The 12,096-nt window shown below is 36.4% G+C and overlaps 1 protein-coding gene across 1 annotated transcript in view; it reads left to right on the top strand.

Annotated features, from left to right (window-relative positions):
- Positions 1 to 2,907: 2,907 nt before the first annotated feature.
- Positions 2,908 to 12,096, top strand: part of lrrc9 (leucine rich repeat containing 9) — a 28,536-nt gene continuing 19,347 nt past the window's right edge. The window contains exons 1-11 of the mRNA XM_015605419.3: positions 2,908 to 3,268; positions 4,031 to 4,249; positions 4,414 to 4,554; positions 4,643 to 4,706; positions 6,010 to 6,080; positions 6,970 to 7,152; positions 8,188 to 8,343; positions 9,688 to 9,839; positions 10,288 to 10,419; positions 11,568 to 11,747; positions 11,937 to 12,054. Of these exons, the coding sequence (XP_015460905.3) occupies positions 3,212 to 3,268; positions 4,031 to 4,249; positions 4,414 to 4,554; positions 4,643 to 4,706; positions 6,010 to 6,080; positions 6,970 to 7,152; positions 8,188 to 8,343; positions 9,688 to 9,839; positions 10,288 to 10,419; positions 11,568 to 11,747; positions 11,937 to 12,054 (1,473 nt within the window). The 5' untranslated portion in view covers positions 2,908 to 3,211. The remainder of the gene's footprint in view (positions 3,269 to 4,030; positions 4,250 to 4,413; positions 4,555 to 4,642; positions 4,707 to 6,009; positions 6,081 to 6,969; positions 7,153 to 8,187; positions 8,344 to 9,687; positions 9,840 to 10,287; positions 10,420 to 11,567; positions 11,748 to 11,936; positions 12,055 to 12,096) is intronic.

Here is a 12,096-nt window from a genome sequence, read left to right as displayed (position 1 = left end):
AATTTTGGATCACACAAATACCCTTTCGAAAGAAATGATGGCCGCATCATTAAAATAAAAAAAAATAAAAGAATTCCAATGTGTCCCAAAACAATTTCATATTAAATAAGCAACACATCATCGACACCTTCCTAAAATAATCGTGCAAAACATTTTTTCATATTTTTCAGGAAACACAAAAAACGTACGACAGTTGTTATGGCTATTTATTTAAATTTATTAGCAATGTTCAAAGGGGATAGTTTATCATACAATCAAGCAGTAGAACCAACCAGAAATAATCCTGATTCAAAGTTTTGAAAATATTAACTCTTGTGTGGTGTTCATATTTTTGTTACTTGTTTACTTTGTTACTTGTATTTAATTCAGCAAAATTAAGCAATTTTACATTAAAATGCTTTACACATGCTTGCTTCACCTAAATTGCAAGCAATATAAACAGCTTACATGGTTAATATTTGCCCTTTACCTTTCTTATGTTACATTTCTTTTAAAAAAGTGCTACTCTTTTTTTATTAGTTTTTTTAATAAAATGTAAAAGAAAATGAATTAAACTCAAGATATGAGTAGAACATTTGTTTAGTTTCAAATTTACAAATGAAGCAATGTTTATTAGCCCTTGGCCAAACATACTGTATGTAATATAAATGTGTGTGTGTGTGGGGGGGGGGTGTACAGTGTGTGTTTATCGAAAATGTGTTTTGATATATGTTTTTCACAAAAAATGAGCCAATGCCAATGAGTTTGAGTGTTTTTTTTATCATTTTTTGTATCATTTGATGAAAAATGAAAACGGGTCCCACAGACCCGAACATCACACAAGGGTTAATAAAAAAAGGCAGAGAACAGTTCAAATTTTAACAGTCACAGATTGTAGAGCATTTCTTGATGGCTTTATCGACTTTTTAGATATTTTGTTGACTAAAATGCAGACAAAAAACTTTAATACGACACAGCAACTATAACAGCAATATTTATAGTCTATAGTCTTTAAAAATAAGCAAATTTTATATTATAGAAATAAATGACTTACCAGTTTTGGAAAGCTTTTACCAGCCTAGTTTTGGAAAGCTTTAACACATTGGGTTAGTCACATTTTATTTTAAATAGAAATAATAAATTAGCAAAGTCGAACTCTTGACATAGACCGTTATACAAAAAGAGCATAATCAAATGATCTGATCATGAGGGTGTAGGCAATTTTATTACAGATGGCCGGCAGCATCATCAGGAGATGATTTTGTCAAAAAGACAATTTTGCCAAAAAAAATATTTAGGTGATTATTTTAGGAACGTGACAACATGAAAATAAGTGTCTTACAATAAAGACAATTCTTTATAATGCTATTTGTGTAATATATAATTATGTGTTCCTAAACACATCGCAGGCCCTATCGCAGAAATCACAGAATACACAGAATAAGAAAATAGTGACTGGCATTGTAGCCTAGTGCTGATCTTCTTACCTTCATAACTGAAGATGACAGTAACATACAGACATCATACACAACATATTATATCTAACCAGTACAGTAACATCACTCTGATATTAAACATCATTAAATCATCTCTAAAATCAGTTTGCACCCAATCACACAGTGCCACCCATCTGTCTTACTTTATTTTATATGTTCAAATAATTTTGTTCAAATCGGAATTCTGTTAATATTTTCATATGATGTTTAAGCATTTTAAGCAGGGCTGGTATATTTTATTATTACAGAGCAACATATTCCAGTTAATAATGTAAAAATGTCTTAGAGTGTTGTTACACCTTAAGACATATTTGAGTAGCCTAGAAATAAAAAAAACAAAATCTGTCAGTGGGGGTAAAGCTCTGGAGTACCTTTTTTATGACGAATAAGAATGTGTTGTTTGCCCTCCAAATAAAAAAAAAATGTATAATGTAGTATTTTTTGTTTGTTTGTGTCACTACACAGTGTAACATATAAACATATAAAGCTCTGGAAAAACATAGGAGACCACTTAAAAATGATGAGTTCCTTTGATTTTACCAAATTGCAAAACTTTGAAACATAATCAAGAGGAAGATGGATGATCATAAGCCATCATTTTTGAACCAGGAGGCATAAAGCTATCCAAAAGCAGTGTGTAAAGCTTGTGGAGGAGATCATGCCTTAAAACTGCATTAAAAAAATATGCATTAAAACTGTGATTAAAAAACAGTTATTCCACCAAATATTGATTTCTGGACCCTTAAAATTTTATGAAAATGAATTTGTTTTCTTTGCATTGTGTGTATGTGTTTTGCTTACCCAAAATAAACCAAACTACACAAAATAAATAAGTTGATGAATGTGATAAAATGTGATTCATGTAGATTAATTAATTACTAAGCATGTAGCATTAATTCATTACATTAGAACAGAATAAAATGTTTTTTTCTTGCAAAAACAAACAAACTACCTCTTTAAAACGAGGCTGAAGTTGATATTCGCAGCTCCAGATTCAGCCTCGTCTCTTTAAATACAGATTTTATAGGACCCTACATTAACAGTGCATGCGAGTAAACAATCAACATGTTTGTTGACAAGTGACCCCCATTATTTTTTTGTAGTATCAGATTTTATACTACATAAATATTTGAATGTTTTCTTCAAAATACAAAAAAACTAAACCAAACATTAATACTGAATACGACACAAATTAGGGCATTACCAGTTACATTGTGCTAGGGCGACATCTGCTGTTCCTTCTTGGCCATTCCAAGAATGGGTGCTGTTTAATCCCTTAAAACTGTTTAAAATCTCAATTTCTGCTTTTTTAAGTATTAGCCTATTATTAAAATAAATTAAATATAATAAAATATAAAAATATATATGAAGGCAGAAGGGCGAAGGGCGGGGATTGCCTGTTTACGGGTGTGAAACAAAAATAACCGCCCACCTCCCAATATGGCGCCTTAGCAACTGGGACGCAGATGTGCTTAGCAACGGTCTGATGTAAACACGGTGAATTTTCCGAGCTGAGGGTTTTAAATGAACGTTTTAAAGCTCTTCAGTGGCTGAGGAGAGATCTAAAGCCGTGATTTATATTATATCTGTGTAGTGTAACCGCTAGTGTTGAGCAGGAGCTGAGAGCGGGGCGCTGGACGCCGGGCTGTGTGAAGGAATGCAGGGGGAGAGTCTGTGCTGAAGATGGTGTAGCTGAAAAGTTGAGTTTGCTGTAAAACCAGAAGGAAAACTGAATCATGACTCAGAGTGAGATGCTGGGACACAGTGGAGATGAGGAGATTATCAAAGAACTGGTAAGATATGAGGAAACTAATCCATAGCTAACATAACAGTTAGTTAACTAACCTAGCCAGAGTTGTAGCTAACTAGCTAGTCTAGCTAACTTAACATATTAACCAGTAACGTTACATTAAAATTAGGTTAACATAAGTTACAGATGTTTCCTCTTGTATATTTATATACAGCTCTGGAAAAAAATAGAGACCACTTAAAAATGATGAGTTTCTTTGATTTTACCAAATTAAAAAACCTCTGGAATATAATCAAGAGGAAGATGGATGATCACAAGCCATCAAACCAAGCTGAACTGCTTGAAATTTTGCACCAGGAGTAAAGGCATAAAGTTATCCAAAAGCTGTGTGTAAGACTGGTGGAGGAGAACGTGTCAAGATGAACGAAAACTGTGATTAAAAAAACAGGGTTATTCCACCAAATATTGATTTCTGAACTCTTGAAACTTTATAAGTATGAACTTGTTTTCTTTGCACTATTTGAGGTCTGAAAGCTCTGCATCTTTTTTTATTATTTCAGCCATTTCTCATTTTCTAAAAATAAATGCTCTAAATGGTAATATTTTTATTTGGGATTTGGGAGAAATGTTGTCAGTGGTTTATATAATAAAACAACAATGTTATTTTACTCATACAAATAGCTATATATAGCAAAATCAGAAAATGATTCAACGTGGGTGTGCTAACTTCTTCCTAGCAAGGAAATTGCATTTGATATGAATTACTATTTACTAAGTGGTGTCAGTGGTGTCTCTCTTTCCTCAGTGTGTGTGTAATGGAGTGTCCTTTGAGAAGATTTCCCAGGAAGGGAGTGGAGTCACAGCACTGGAGATGTTTTTCTCTGGTTTTCCCCGGATGGTTGGGCTTTCTCTTTTCCCCAGGCTGACCAGGCTCACCCTTGTGGGACAGAGCATTACACAAATCCAGGGTTTAGAGAACTGTCCTTCACTCAGAGAGCTGTGGGTGGTGGAGTGCCAGATTGAAGTGAGTGACTTTTTTGTCGCAGGCTTGAATAATCCATACTGATGTTCTGGATGTAAGAGGGAGGGGGTTCTAATAAAGTGGCCAGTAAATGGGAGCACAAGGTAGAGTGTTTCAAATAAAGTGTCCAATAATGATAATGTACTATGATTTCTTTCACATTAAAGGAAATCTCAGGTCTAGAGAAGTGCCTGCAGCTGCTGAAGCTTTTTCTTTACGACAACAATATCAGTAGGATTAGCAGCCTGGAACTTCTTACTAACCTGCAGGTTCTGTGGCTCAACAACAACATCATCTCTGAGATAGAGGTACTCATCATTTTCACTGTCTACATTTTGTGTGAGATATATTTTACACTGCTGTGTGTGATATGGACTCAATGTGTTTGTACAACAGGGCTTAAGCATGCTGGGGAACCTTAGGGAACTTAACCTGGCTGATAATTTAATTGAAAGTATTGGTAAGTGTGCTATACAGTGTTATAATCATATTCATTTTCAAATAACAATTATTACAAATAAACATTATGCAAAAATAACAAGTGTTATCATAATACCCTTAAGTAATGTATAATTTAAATTCCATAAAAACCACCTGGCATTCCACAGCAACCACTTAGCAATAGCAAGACTACACCCTCAAGCAGTTTAGCACCTGCCAAGTTTTAGATCTTAGATTCTCTGCCTGAACCCGACCTGACCTGAACTCGGGTCGTGTCAGACCGAGATTTCCCACCACTTTCCTCAGACTGGGTCAGGTCGGGCCCAAGAAAATGGTCTGTGATGTAGGCGTCTGTTTTTTAATGCTATATTTATTTTATATAAAGCTGTAGCGTGATAATAACAATATAGCAAAGTAATAAATCAATTTTTTTTTTTTTAAGTTGCAAAAGTTAGAATGTTATAATCACGCAGCTCTGGGGTGCACATGTGAGCTCCTCCATTTATTCTCATTTGACTGTGCTGTGTGTAGCTGTTCTAATTAACATCATTCTGAACAGATTTCGGTCATTTAAACAGCCCCAAATGTTTTAAAAAGCTCAGTTGTAACACTGTACTTACTAAAAAAATGTTGAGTTTAAAGTGGGCTCAGACTCATAATTACAGTTTATAGGGCTGGTCGGGTCGAGCTTGGGCAAAATGTGCACGGGCTCCGGCCAGGTCGGGTTGGATTTTTTAAGCCCGATCTAAGCTCCACCTAGTTTGCAACATCTAAAATGAATTACTTTGATATATTTTATATATTTTTGTGTATGTATGTATGTATGTATATATAAATATAAAATAATTCATTTATACAATTATTAATATGCTGAACCACCTGTCTGTCTTTGTTAAAGAGCATAATACAAAATATTTGTAAATTATTGTAATGAATGTATTGTAATTTTAATGAAAGCATATTTGTAAAATGTGTGCCAGCATCCTGAATAATTACTAGATCTCTGCCTTTTGTAATAAACTAAACCGTGTGAAAATTGGGTAAAAATTGGTAGAGTTGTGATTATTATAGGTGTATTAAACATTATAAGTGGATTACCTATATCATTGGTGCACTGCTGCACCAAACATTATAACAAAAAGTAAACAAACACAGTCCTCTCCTTGTCATCATGCAGAATAAGATAGACACAGCCAAACATCTTATTGGTTATTGTAATGAATATTAGCTAATATCCTCACATACAGTATTACAATAACCAGTGTATAAGGAATGGTGTATTAACATACTAATAACATACATTTTATGTCTTTGTTTTACAGGAAACAGCCTTGACCAAAATACCAACCTCCAAAAGCTCAATCTCTCAGGGAATAAGATCAGTTCCTTTAAGGTAGGTACGTGTAGGCACCTTATTCGTTCAGCCTAATCAGCTAATTTAGTCCACCAGGACTAAACTGCACACTCTTTTATTTGCCTGCTGCATTCACTTGAGTGTATTTAAGCAGAGATGTTACTGCGCCCAACCCACGCACTACAGTTTTACCTCTGACTGACTTTATTTAAAAACTGTGCTTTTATTTTATTTTATTTATTTATATAGTATATAATATGTGACAGGCCTGGTCATTCTGACAATTTTTCTCTTTTAAGGCCCATGAATATTATTGTCTTTCAGCCAGCCTCACCTACAGCAGATACAGTTGAGTTTAAAACTCTCAGCATTGCATTAGAAGACAGTAGTGGATGTTGCTTTTTCTTTTGTGGTTGATCGTTTATCGGAATTACTGGGAAAAGATCTGCTGACTGGAAGAGAAGCTTCTTCTTTAGTCTGTCATCAGAACAAAGCAGTGTTTCTACCAGACTACTCTGTTTTTCTTTCAGCCTCTGAATTTAGAAGACGGTGCTGAATCCGACTCTTTGTTATATTCTGTCTGAGTGTGTGTGTCTGTGGGTGTGTGTAGTGATTTACAGCTTCTGGGTTTGTGTGCTCCTTTTGTCTATGTATTACAACACACACACACACACACACACAAACTACGACATAATGAAACAAATAGCTTGTTGCTGAGATGAAGAAGAGTACACCTCTATATTGTGAATGTATTTAACTGCATTTTATATTAATATGAAGCACAAACTCTTTAAAGTGTTCATTTTCAGTAATCAGAGTATGTTGTTTTGCAGTGTTGTTTCCATATATGTAATTTCTGCATGCTACATGTTGCATTATTATGTGTGGTTTGTTTATGTGTGTGTGTGTGTGTGTGTGTGTGTGACAGGAGCTGACCCATCTGACTCGTCTAAGTAAACTGAGAGAACTGGGCCTTAAAGATCCACAGTCCCGGCCAAACCCAGTGTGTATGCTGTGTAACTACTTCACACACATCCTGTACCATGTTCCCACTCTGCAAAGATTGGATTCCTATGATGTTACCAGTAAAGCAATTAAAGAATCAGCTGAGGTAGGTGTATGTGTGTGTGTGTGTGTGTCTATGGTAGTTTATCCTTGTCCATTCGGCCAACAGCATATTTTCTCTGCTCATTCAATGCCCCGCCCATTCAATTTATAGTAGCTCTGTTAGGTCAGCTTATTTATGTTCAGCCCCATCAATTAAAAACTACTGCAGTTTAGCTCCACGCATTCAACTTATATCAGTTTAGCCCCTCCCATGAAGACTACTTTAGTTTAACCCTGTCCATTCAGTTTACAGTTATTTTATCCCACCTTTTCAGCAAACCTGCTCCTTCAATGTATTGTTGTTTGGCCCTGCCTATTAAGACTACAGTCGTTTAGTCTACCCATTTGGTTTACATTAAATTAAATAGAAGTTTAACTAAGTCCATTCAACCTGTATTAGTTTAGCCCCACCCATTCAACTTATGGTAGCCCCATCTATTATGACTACAGTCATTAAGCCCACCCATTCAATTAAGTTTAATTTAAAAAGCAGTTTAGCCCCACCCATTAAGACTACTGCACTTCAGCAGTTCAGTACATAAGGCACACCAGATTATAAGGCACATTTTAAGCTCCAATAGTAAGAAACAAGGGTGTCTCCATGTTTTCTGTAGCTTGTTTTAACATGGTAAAAAAGCATGGCTTTTTTTACCATTTTTTACCACAGGCTACGGTCCGATATACTTGTCTCTGAACAGCGAAAAAAGAGCTAGTGCTGTGGTTAGCGGCTAATGCTAATACTGCTCCAGCCTGAAGAAACTTCACTGAAACTCCTTTATAACACTGCACTTCAGCAGAGTGTCTTACTTACAACCTGACTGGTAGAATTCATACATAAGGTGCACCAGATTATAAGGCGCACTGTCAATTAAAAAAAAAAAATAAAGAACTTTAAGTGTGCCTTATAGTCCGAAAAATACGCCATATCAGTTTATTACATTAATTTAAGCCCACCCATTCAGCCTACAGCTGTTCAGCTCTGTTGTTATTCTTAAAGGCACAACATTGCAATCCTCTTGTTTATTATATGCTCTTTCAGTCTACAGTGACAAAGAAGATGATGTACTATAACATGCGGGTGCACAGCGCTCAGAGACAGTTTGACAACACTGAAGCTAAACTCCAGCAGCAGAAGAAGAAGCAAATGCAGCGTCCTGAGGAGAGGATCCGAACACTGAGCTATACACTCAAACATGTGAGCATTATCATTAATATTCAAGTCAAATTAAATAAAATAGTAATTTTACAAATGATGTTGTCTTAAAGCAGCTTTACAGGCAGCAGGACAACACAAACAACACACAATACATAGAAACCGCAGTGAGCAAAGCGGAGGAAACAGCTGTAAGGACAATCTCCCTTAAAACTGGAGGTAGAAACCTTGGGAGGACCCATCCTCCTCTGGTGAAACTATTAATTAATTATTCATAAAAGTTAACTATAGGTCTACTATGTTCAGGTATACTAGTATAATGATGGTAGGAATGACATAATAATGATGTTAATGGTAACAGTCACTACCAACATGTTAACAAACATGATTAATCTGTATACTTTAATCATGTTATTTTTTGTAATCATTTTACCTATTTTGGCCCCAAAGTCCTGTCCTGATTTAGTTTTTTAGTTGATCATATTAGCAAAATGTAGCTGTCTGTATTCAGTGAAGTAAAAATGCAGCACTCAGAAAGTAGATTACTTTTGAAATATGGATTAAATGGATACTCTTCACATCCTCCCCGCTCTCTTTCACTCACACTTGTGTTTCTTCTTTAGTGAAAGTTGTTTTTTTCCTCTTCTGCCTGTTTAATCCACACTGTATTGATGTGATTTTTTTTACAATTCAGATGTTACCTGAACATCATTCACAAAGGACAATCTGTGTCTAAAGTTAAAAATATACAATTAAACATAAATAATATCCCACAAGCAAATTGTGTGATTATTATTATTTTTTTAATTTATTGGCATCCCTTATAATAACTGTTACTATTAGTGATAATAATTACTACTACTACTAAATTAGGCAAGTGACAGGAGAGCTCAATGGTCAAACTTACATCAGTGTCTGGCTGGACAGGTACGCAGGACTGTGACTGGTAACAGGAGAACCTGACAGTTGAATATCCATCTGTGTCAGGTCAGAGAGGTCACAGGAGAAACCTGATGGTCAGTCTTCCATCTGTGTCAGGCTGAACAGGTGGGCAGTCATTAAGATGCAAGGATGTAATTAGTTCTAATTAATTGTATAGAGTACATGTTGTCAGATTATCAGAGTGGGGCTAAAAGCTCCAGCAGATCTTACTATATCAGCCCAACAAAATGAAAAGAGCTAGGTAAGATAACGTAGACACGAGAGCACCCGGAAACACTGGCATTCCTCCACAAACCATCCACAAACCTGACTGATCACATCTGGTGTTATATTTCTCTAAACCAATGAAATGGGCTTTTTATGTCACACACACATGAACCAGAAACATTGTGTAAATGACTCACTAAATGAAGGTGTGGGATAATGGAAGCCTCTCATTCACAGTTTGAGTGTGAGCTGGCTGAAAGCAGAAAGGGGGTAGGTCATCCCAAGGACCAAAACATGGAGCCTGTAGAAGCTGGATATGAGAAGAGAGTTCAACACAAACTGACCACCATCAGACAGAGGATTCAAACCTGGGAGCAGAGAATAGAGGAGTGAGTACAAACTACAATTTACAGTTTAAACTTCAACATTTATTCTGTATATATAGGTGTATTGTATTTGCACTCACATGCCAAACATCATGAGACAGGAACCAGTATTGTGTCCCATGACATGAGGAGTTGTACATGCCCACACAGCTTTTGAACATTGAGTGTCCCATTGATCTGGCACTAACTATCAGACCTCAATTGAATTTCGAAAATTTACATTGCCTTGCCATGAGCAAGCTGGACAGTGTGTAACCTTTCTCACAAAATAACCTTTATAATACAAGTGTGGGCATTCCCATGCCACCCCCTCAGGTACACTTTAAAGCAACAACGCAGTAGATGAGAGGTGTGTTATTACGGAAACAATAACCTGGACTAAATAACATGGGAAAATAAATTATTTGACTAATGGTCGGTGTATGTGTGTGTGTGTGTGTGTGTTTTACAGGGTGGAGGCATGTTTTCGGCGAAACATCACTCAGGCATTAGACAGGAAGGAGCTGATGGTTCAATTTCTGGTGATGGAGTTGGAGACAGTAGGAAATATTCGCTTTGAGGAGGGAAATACCAGTGACGCCTGGTACCCAACACTATCATGCATCATCACTAACACCATTACCATCAGTATCACCATTACCATTATTATCACCATTATCATCATTATTACCCTTACCATTTTTGTTAAAATCACCATCAATATTACCATTACCATGAGTATCACCATCACGATTACTATCACGACTAAATCACCATTACCATTGGTATCACTATTACCATTACTATTGTCATCATCAGCGACCGCTTTACCATTACTATCACCACCAGTATCACATTTACTATTATATTACCACCACGTCACCATTACCATAAGTATTACCATTACCATTACATCACCATCAGTATACATTATCACCATTACTGTCACCATCAGTATTACCATTACCATCATTATCAGTATTACTATTACCATCACTGTTACTATCACTACCATTGGTATCACTATCACCATTACTATTGTCATCATCACAGTATCGCCTTTACCATTACTACCACCATCAGTATCACATTCACTATTATATTACCACCACTTCACCATTACCATGAGTATTACCATTATTATTACATCACTATCAGTATACATGATCACCATTACTATCACCAACAGTATTACCATTACCATTATTATCAGTATTACCATTGCTTTTATCACAATTACCTTAACTATCAGTATAGGCATCACCATTACTGTCACAATTACTATCACCATCGGTATCACCATCAACATTATTATCACCATTGGTATCACCATCGGCAGCACCATCAACAGTACTTTTACCATCGGTATCACCATCCACAATTATTATCACCATCGGTATCACCATTACTATTAATATCACTATCAGTGTCACTATTATCATAACTATCTGTATTAGCATCACCATTACTATCACCATCAGTATCACTATTACTATCACCATAGGTATCGCCATTGCTATCACCATCTGTATCACCATTACCATCACTAGCAATATCAGCATCACCTTTACTTTCACCATCAGTTTCACCATCACTGTTACTGTCACTGCCAGTATCACCATCAGTATCACCATTACTGTTAATATCACCATCAGTATCCCTATTAGTATCACCATCAGTATCACCATTACCACTGATTAGTTATTTCTGTCTAGAACATGGACTAAAGTACTGAACCTTCATGTGTTTCAGGTTCAGCTCCTGTTATGATCTTCTGCTCTCTCGTTTCTGTGCACTGGATCACAAGCCCCACAACATCACCGGCATTAAGATCAACCGGATCATCCGGGTGCATAACCGTGTGCTCAGACTGCGGTTTGAGGATAAACTGCACTCCATGCTGACCAGTGAGGAACCTCCATTCATCTCACCGTGAGTCCACTACACCCAGATACTGCCCCTGATGTTCTTCTCCGGGTTTCTTTAACTGGACTAAATTAGTTTTCTGGGTGCTGTGATCCAGCTACGCCATCCTGGATCAGTGGTTGCTTAGTGGTTAAAGCACATGAAGTACAATCTAGCTGACTCAAAAACCCATGTTTGTGTATATTTGTGTGTCAGGAACTACAAGCGCTTCTTGGACTATCTGTTCTATGCACCAGATCCTGAAAGAAGCTCTGAGGGGAGCGAGGTTCTCTGTATTCTTGAGAACGGATTTAAATCAGCTGAAAGCTACAAGGTAATTGTGAACATTGTCAAAGCTGTCATTTGGTTGCTTCAG

Source organism: Astyanax mexicanus, chromosome 7 (genome assembly GCF_023375975.1).
Source record: "Astyanax mexicanus isolate ESR-SI-001 chromosome 7, AstMex3_surface, whole genome shotgun sequence".
Lineage (NCBI taxonomy): Eukaryota > Metazoa > Chordata > Actinopteri > Characiformes > Acestrorhamphidae > Astyanax > Astyanax mexicanus.
The sequence above is the reverse complement of the archived record's forward strand: the minus strand, read 5'-3'. Positions and strand labels throughout refer to the sequence as shown.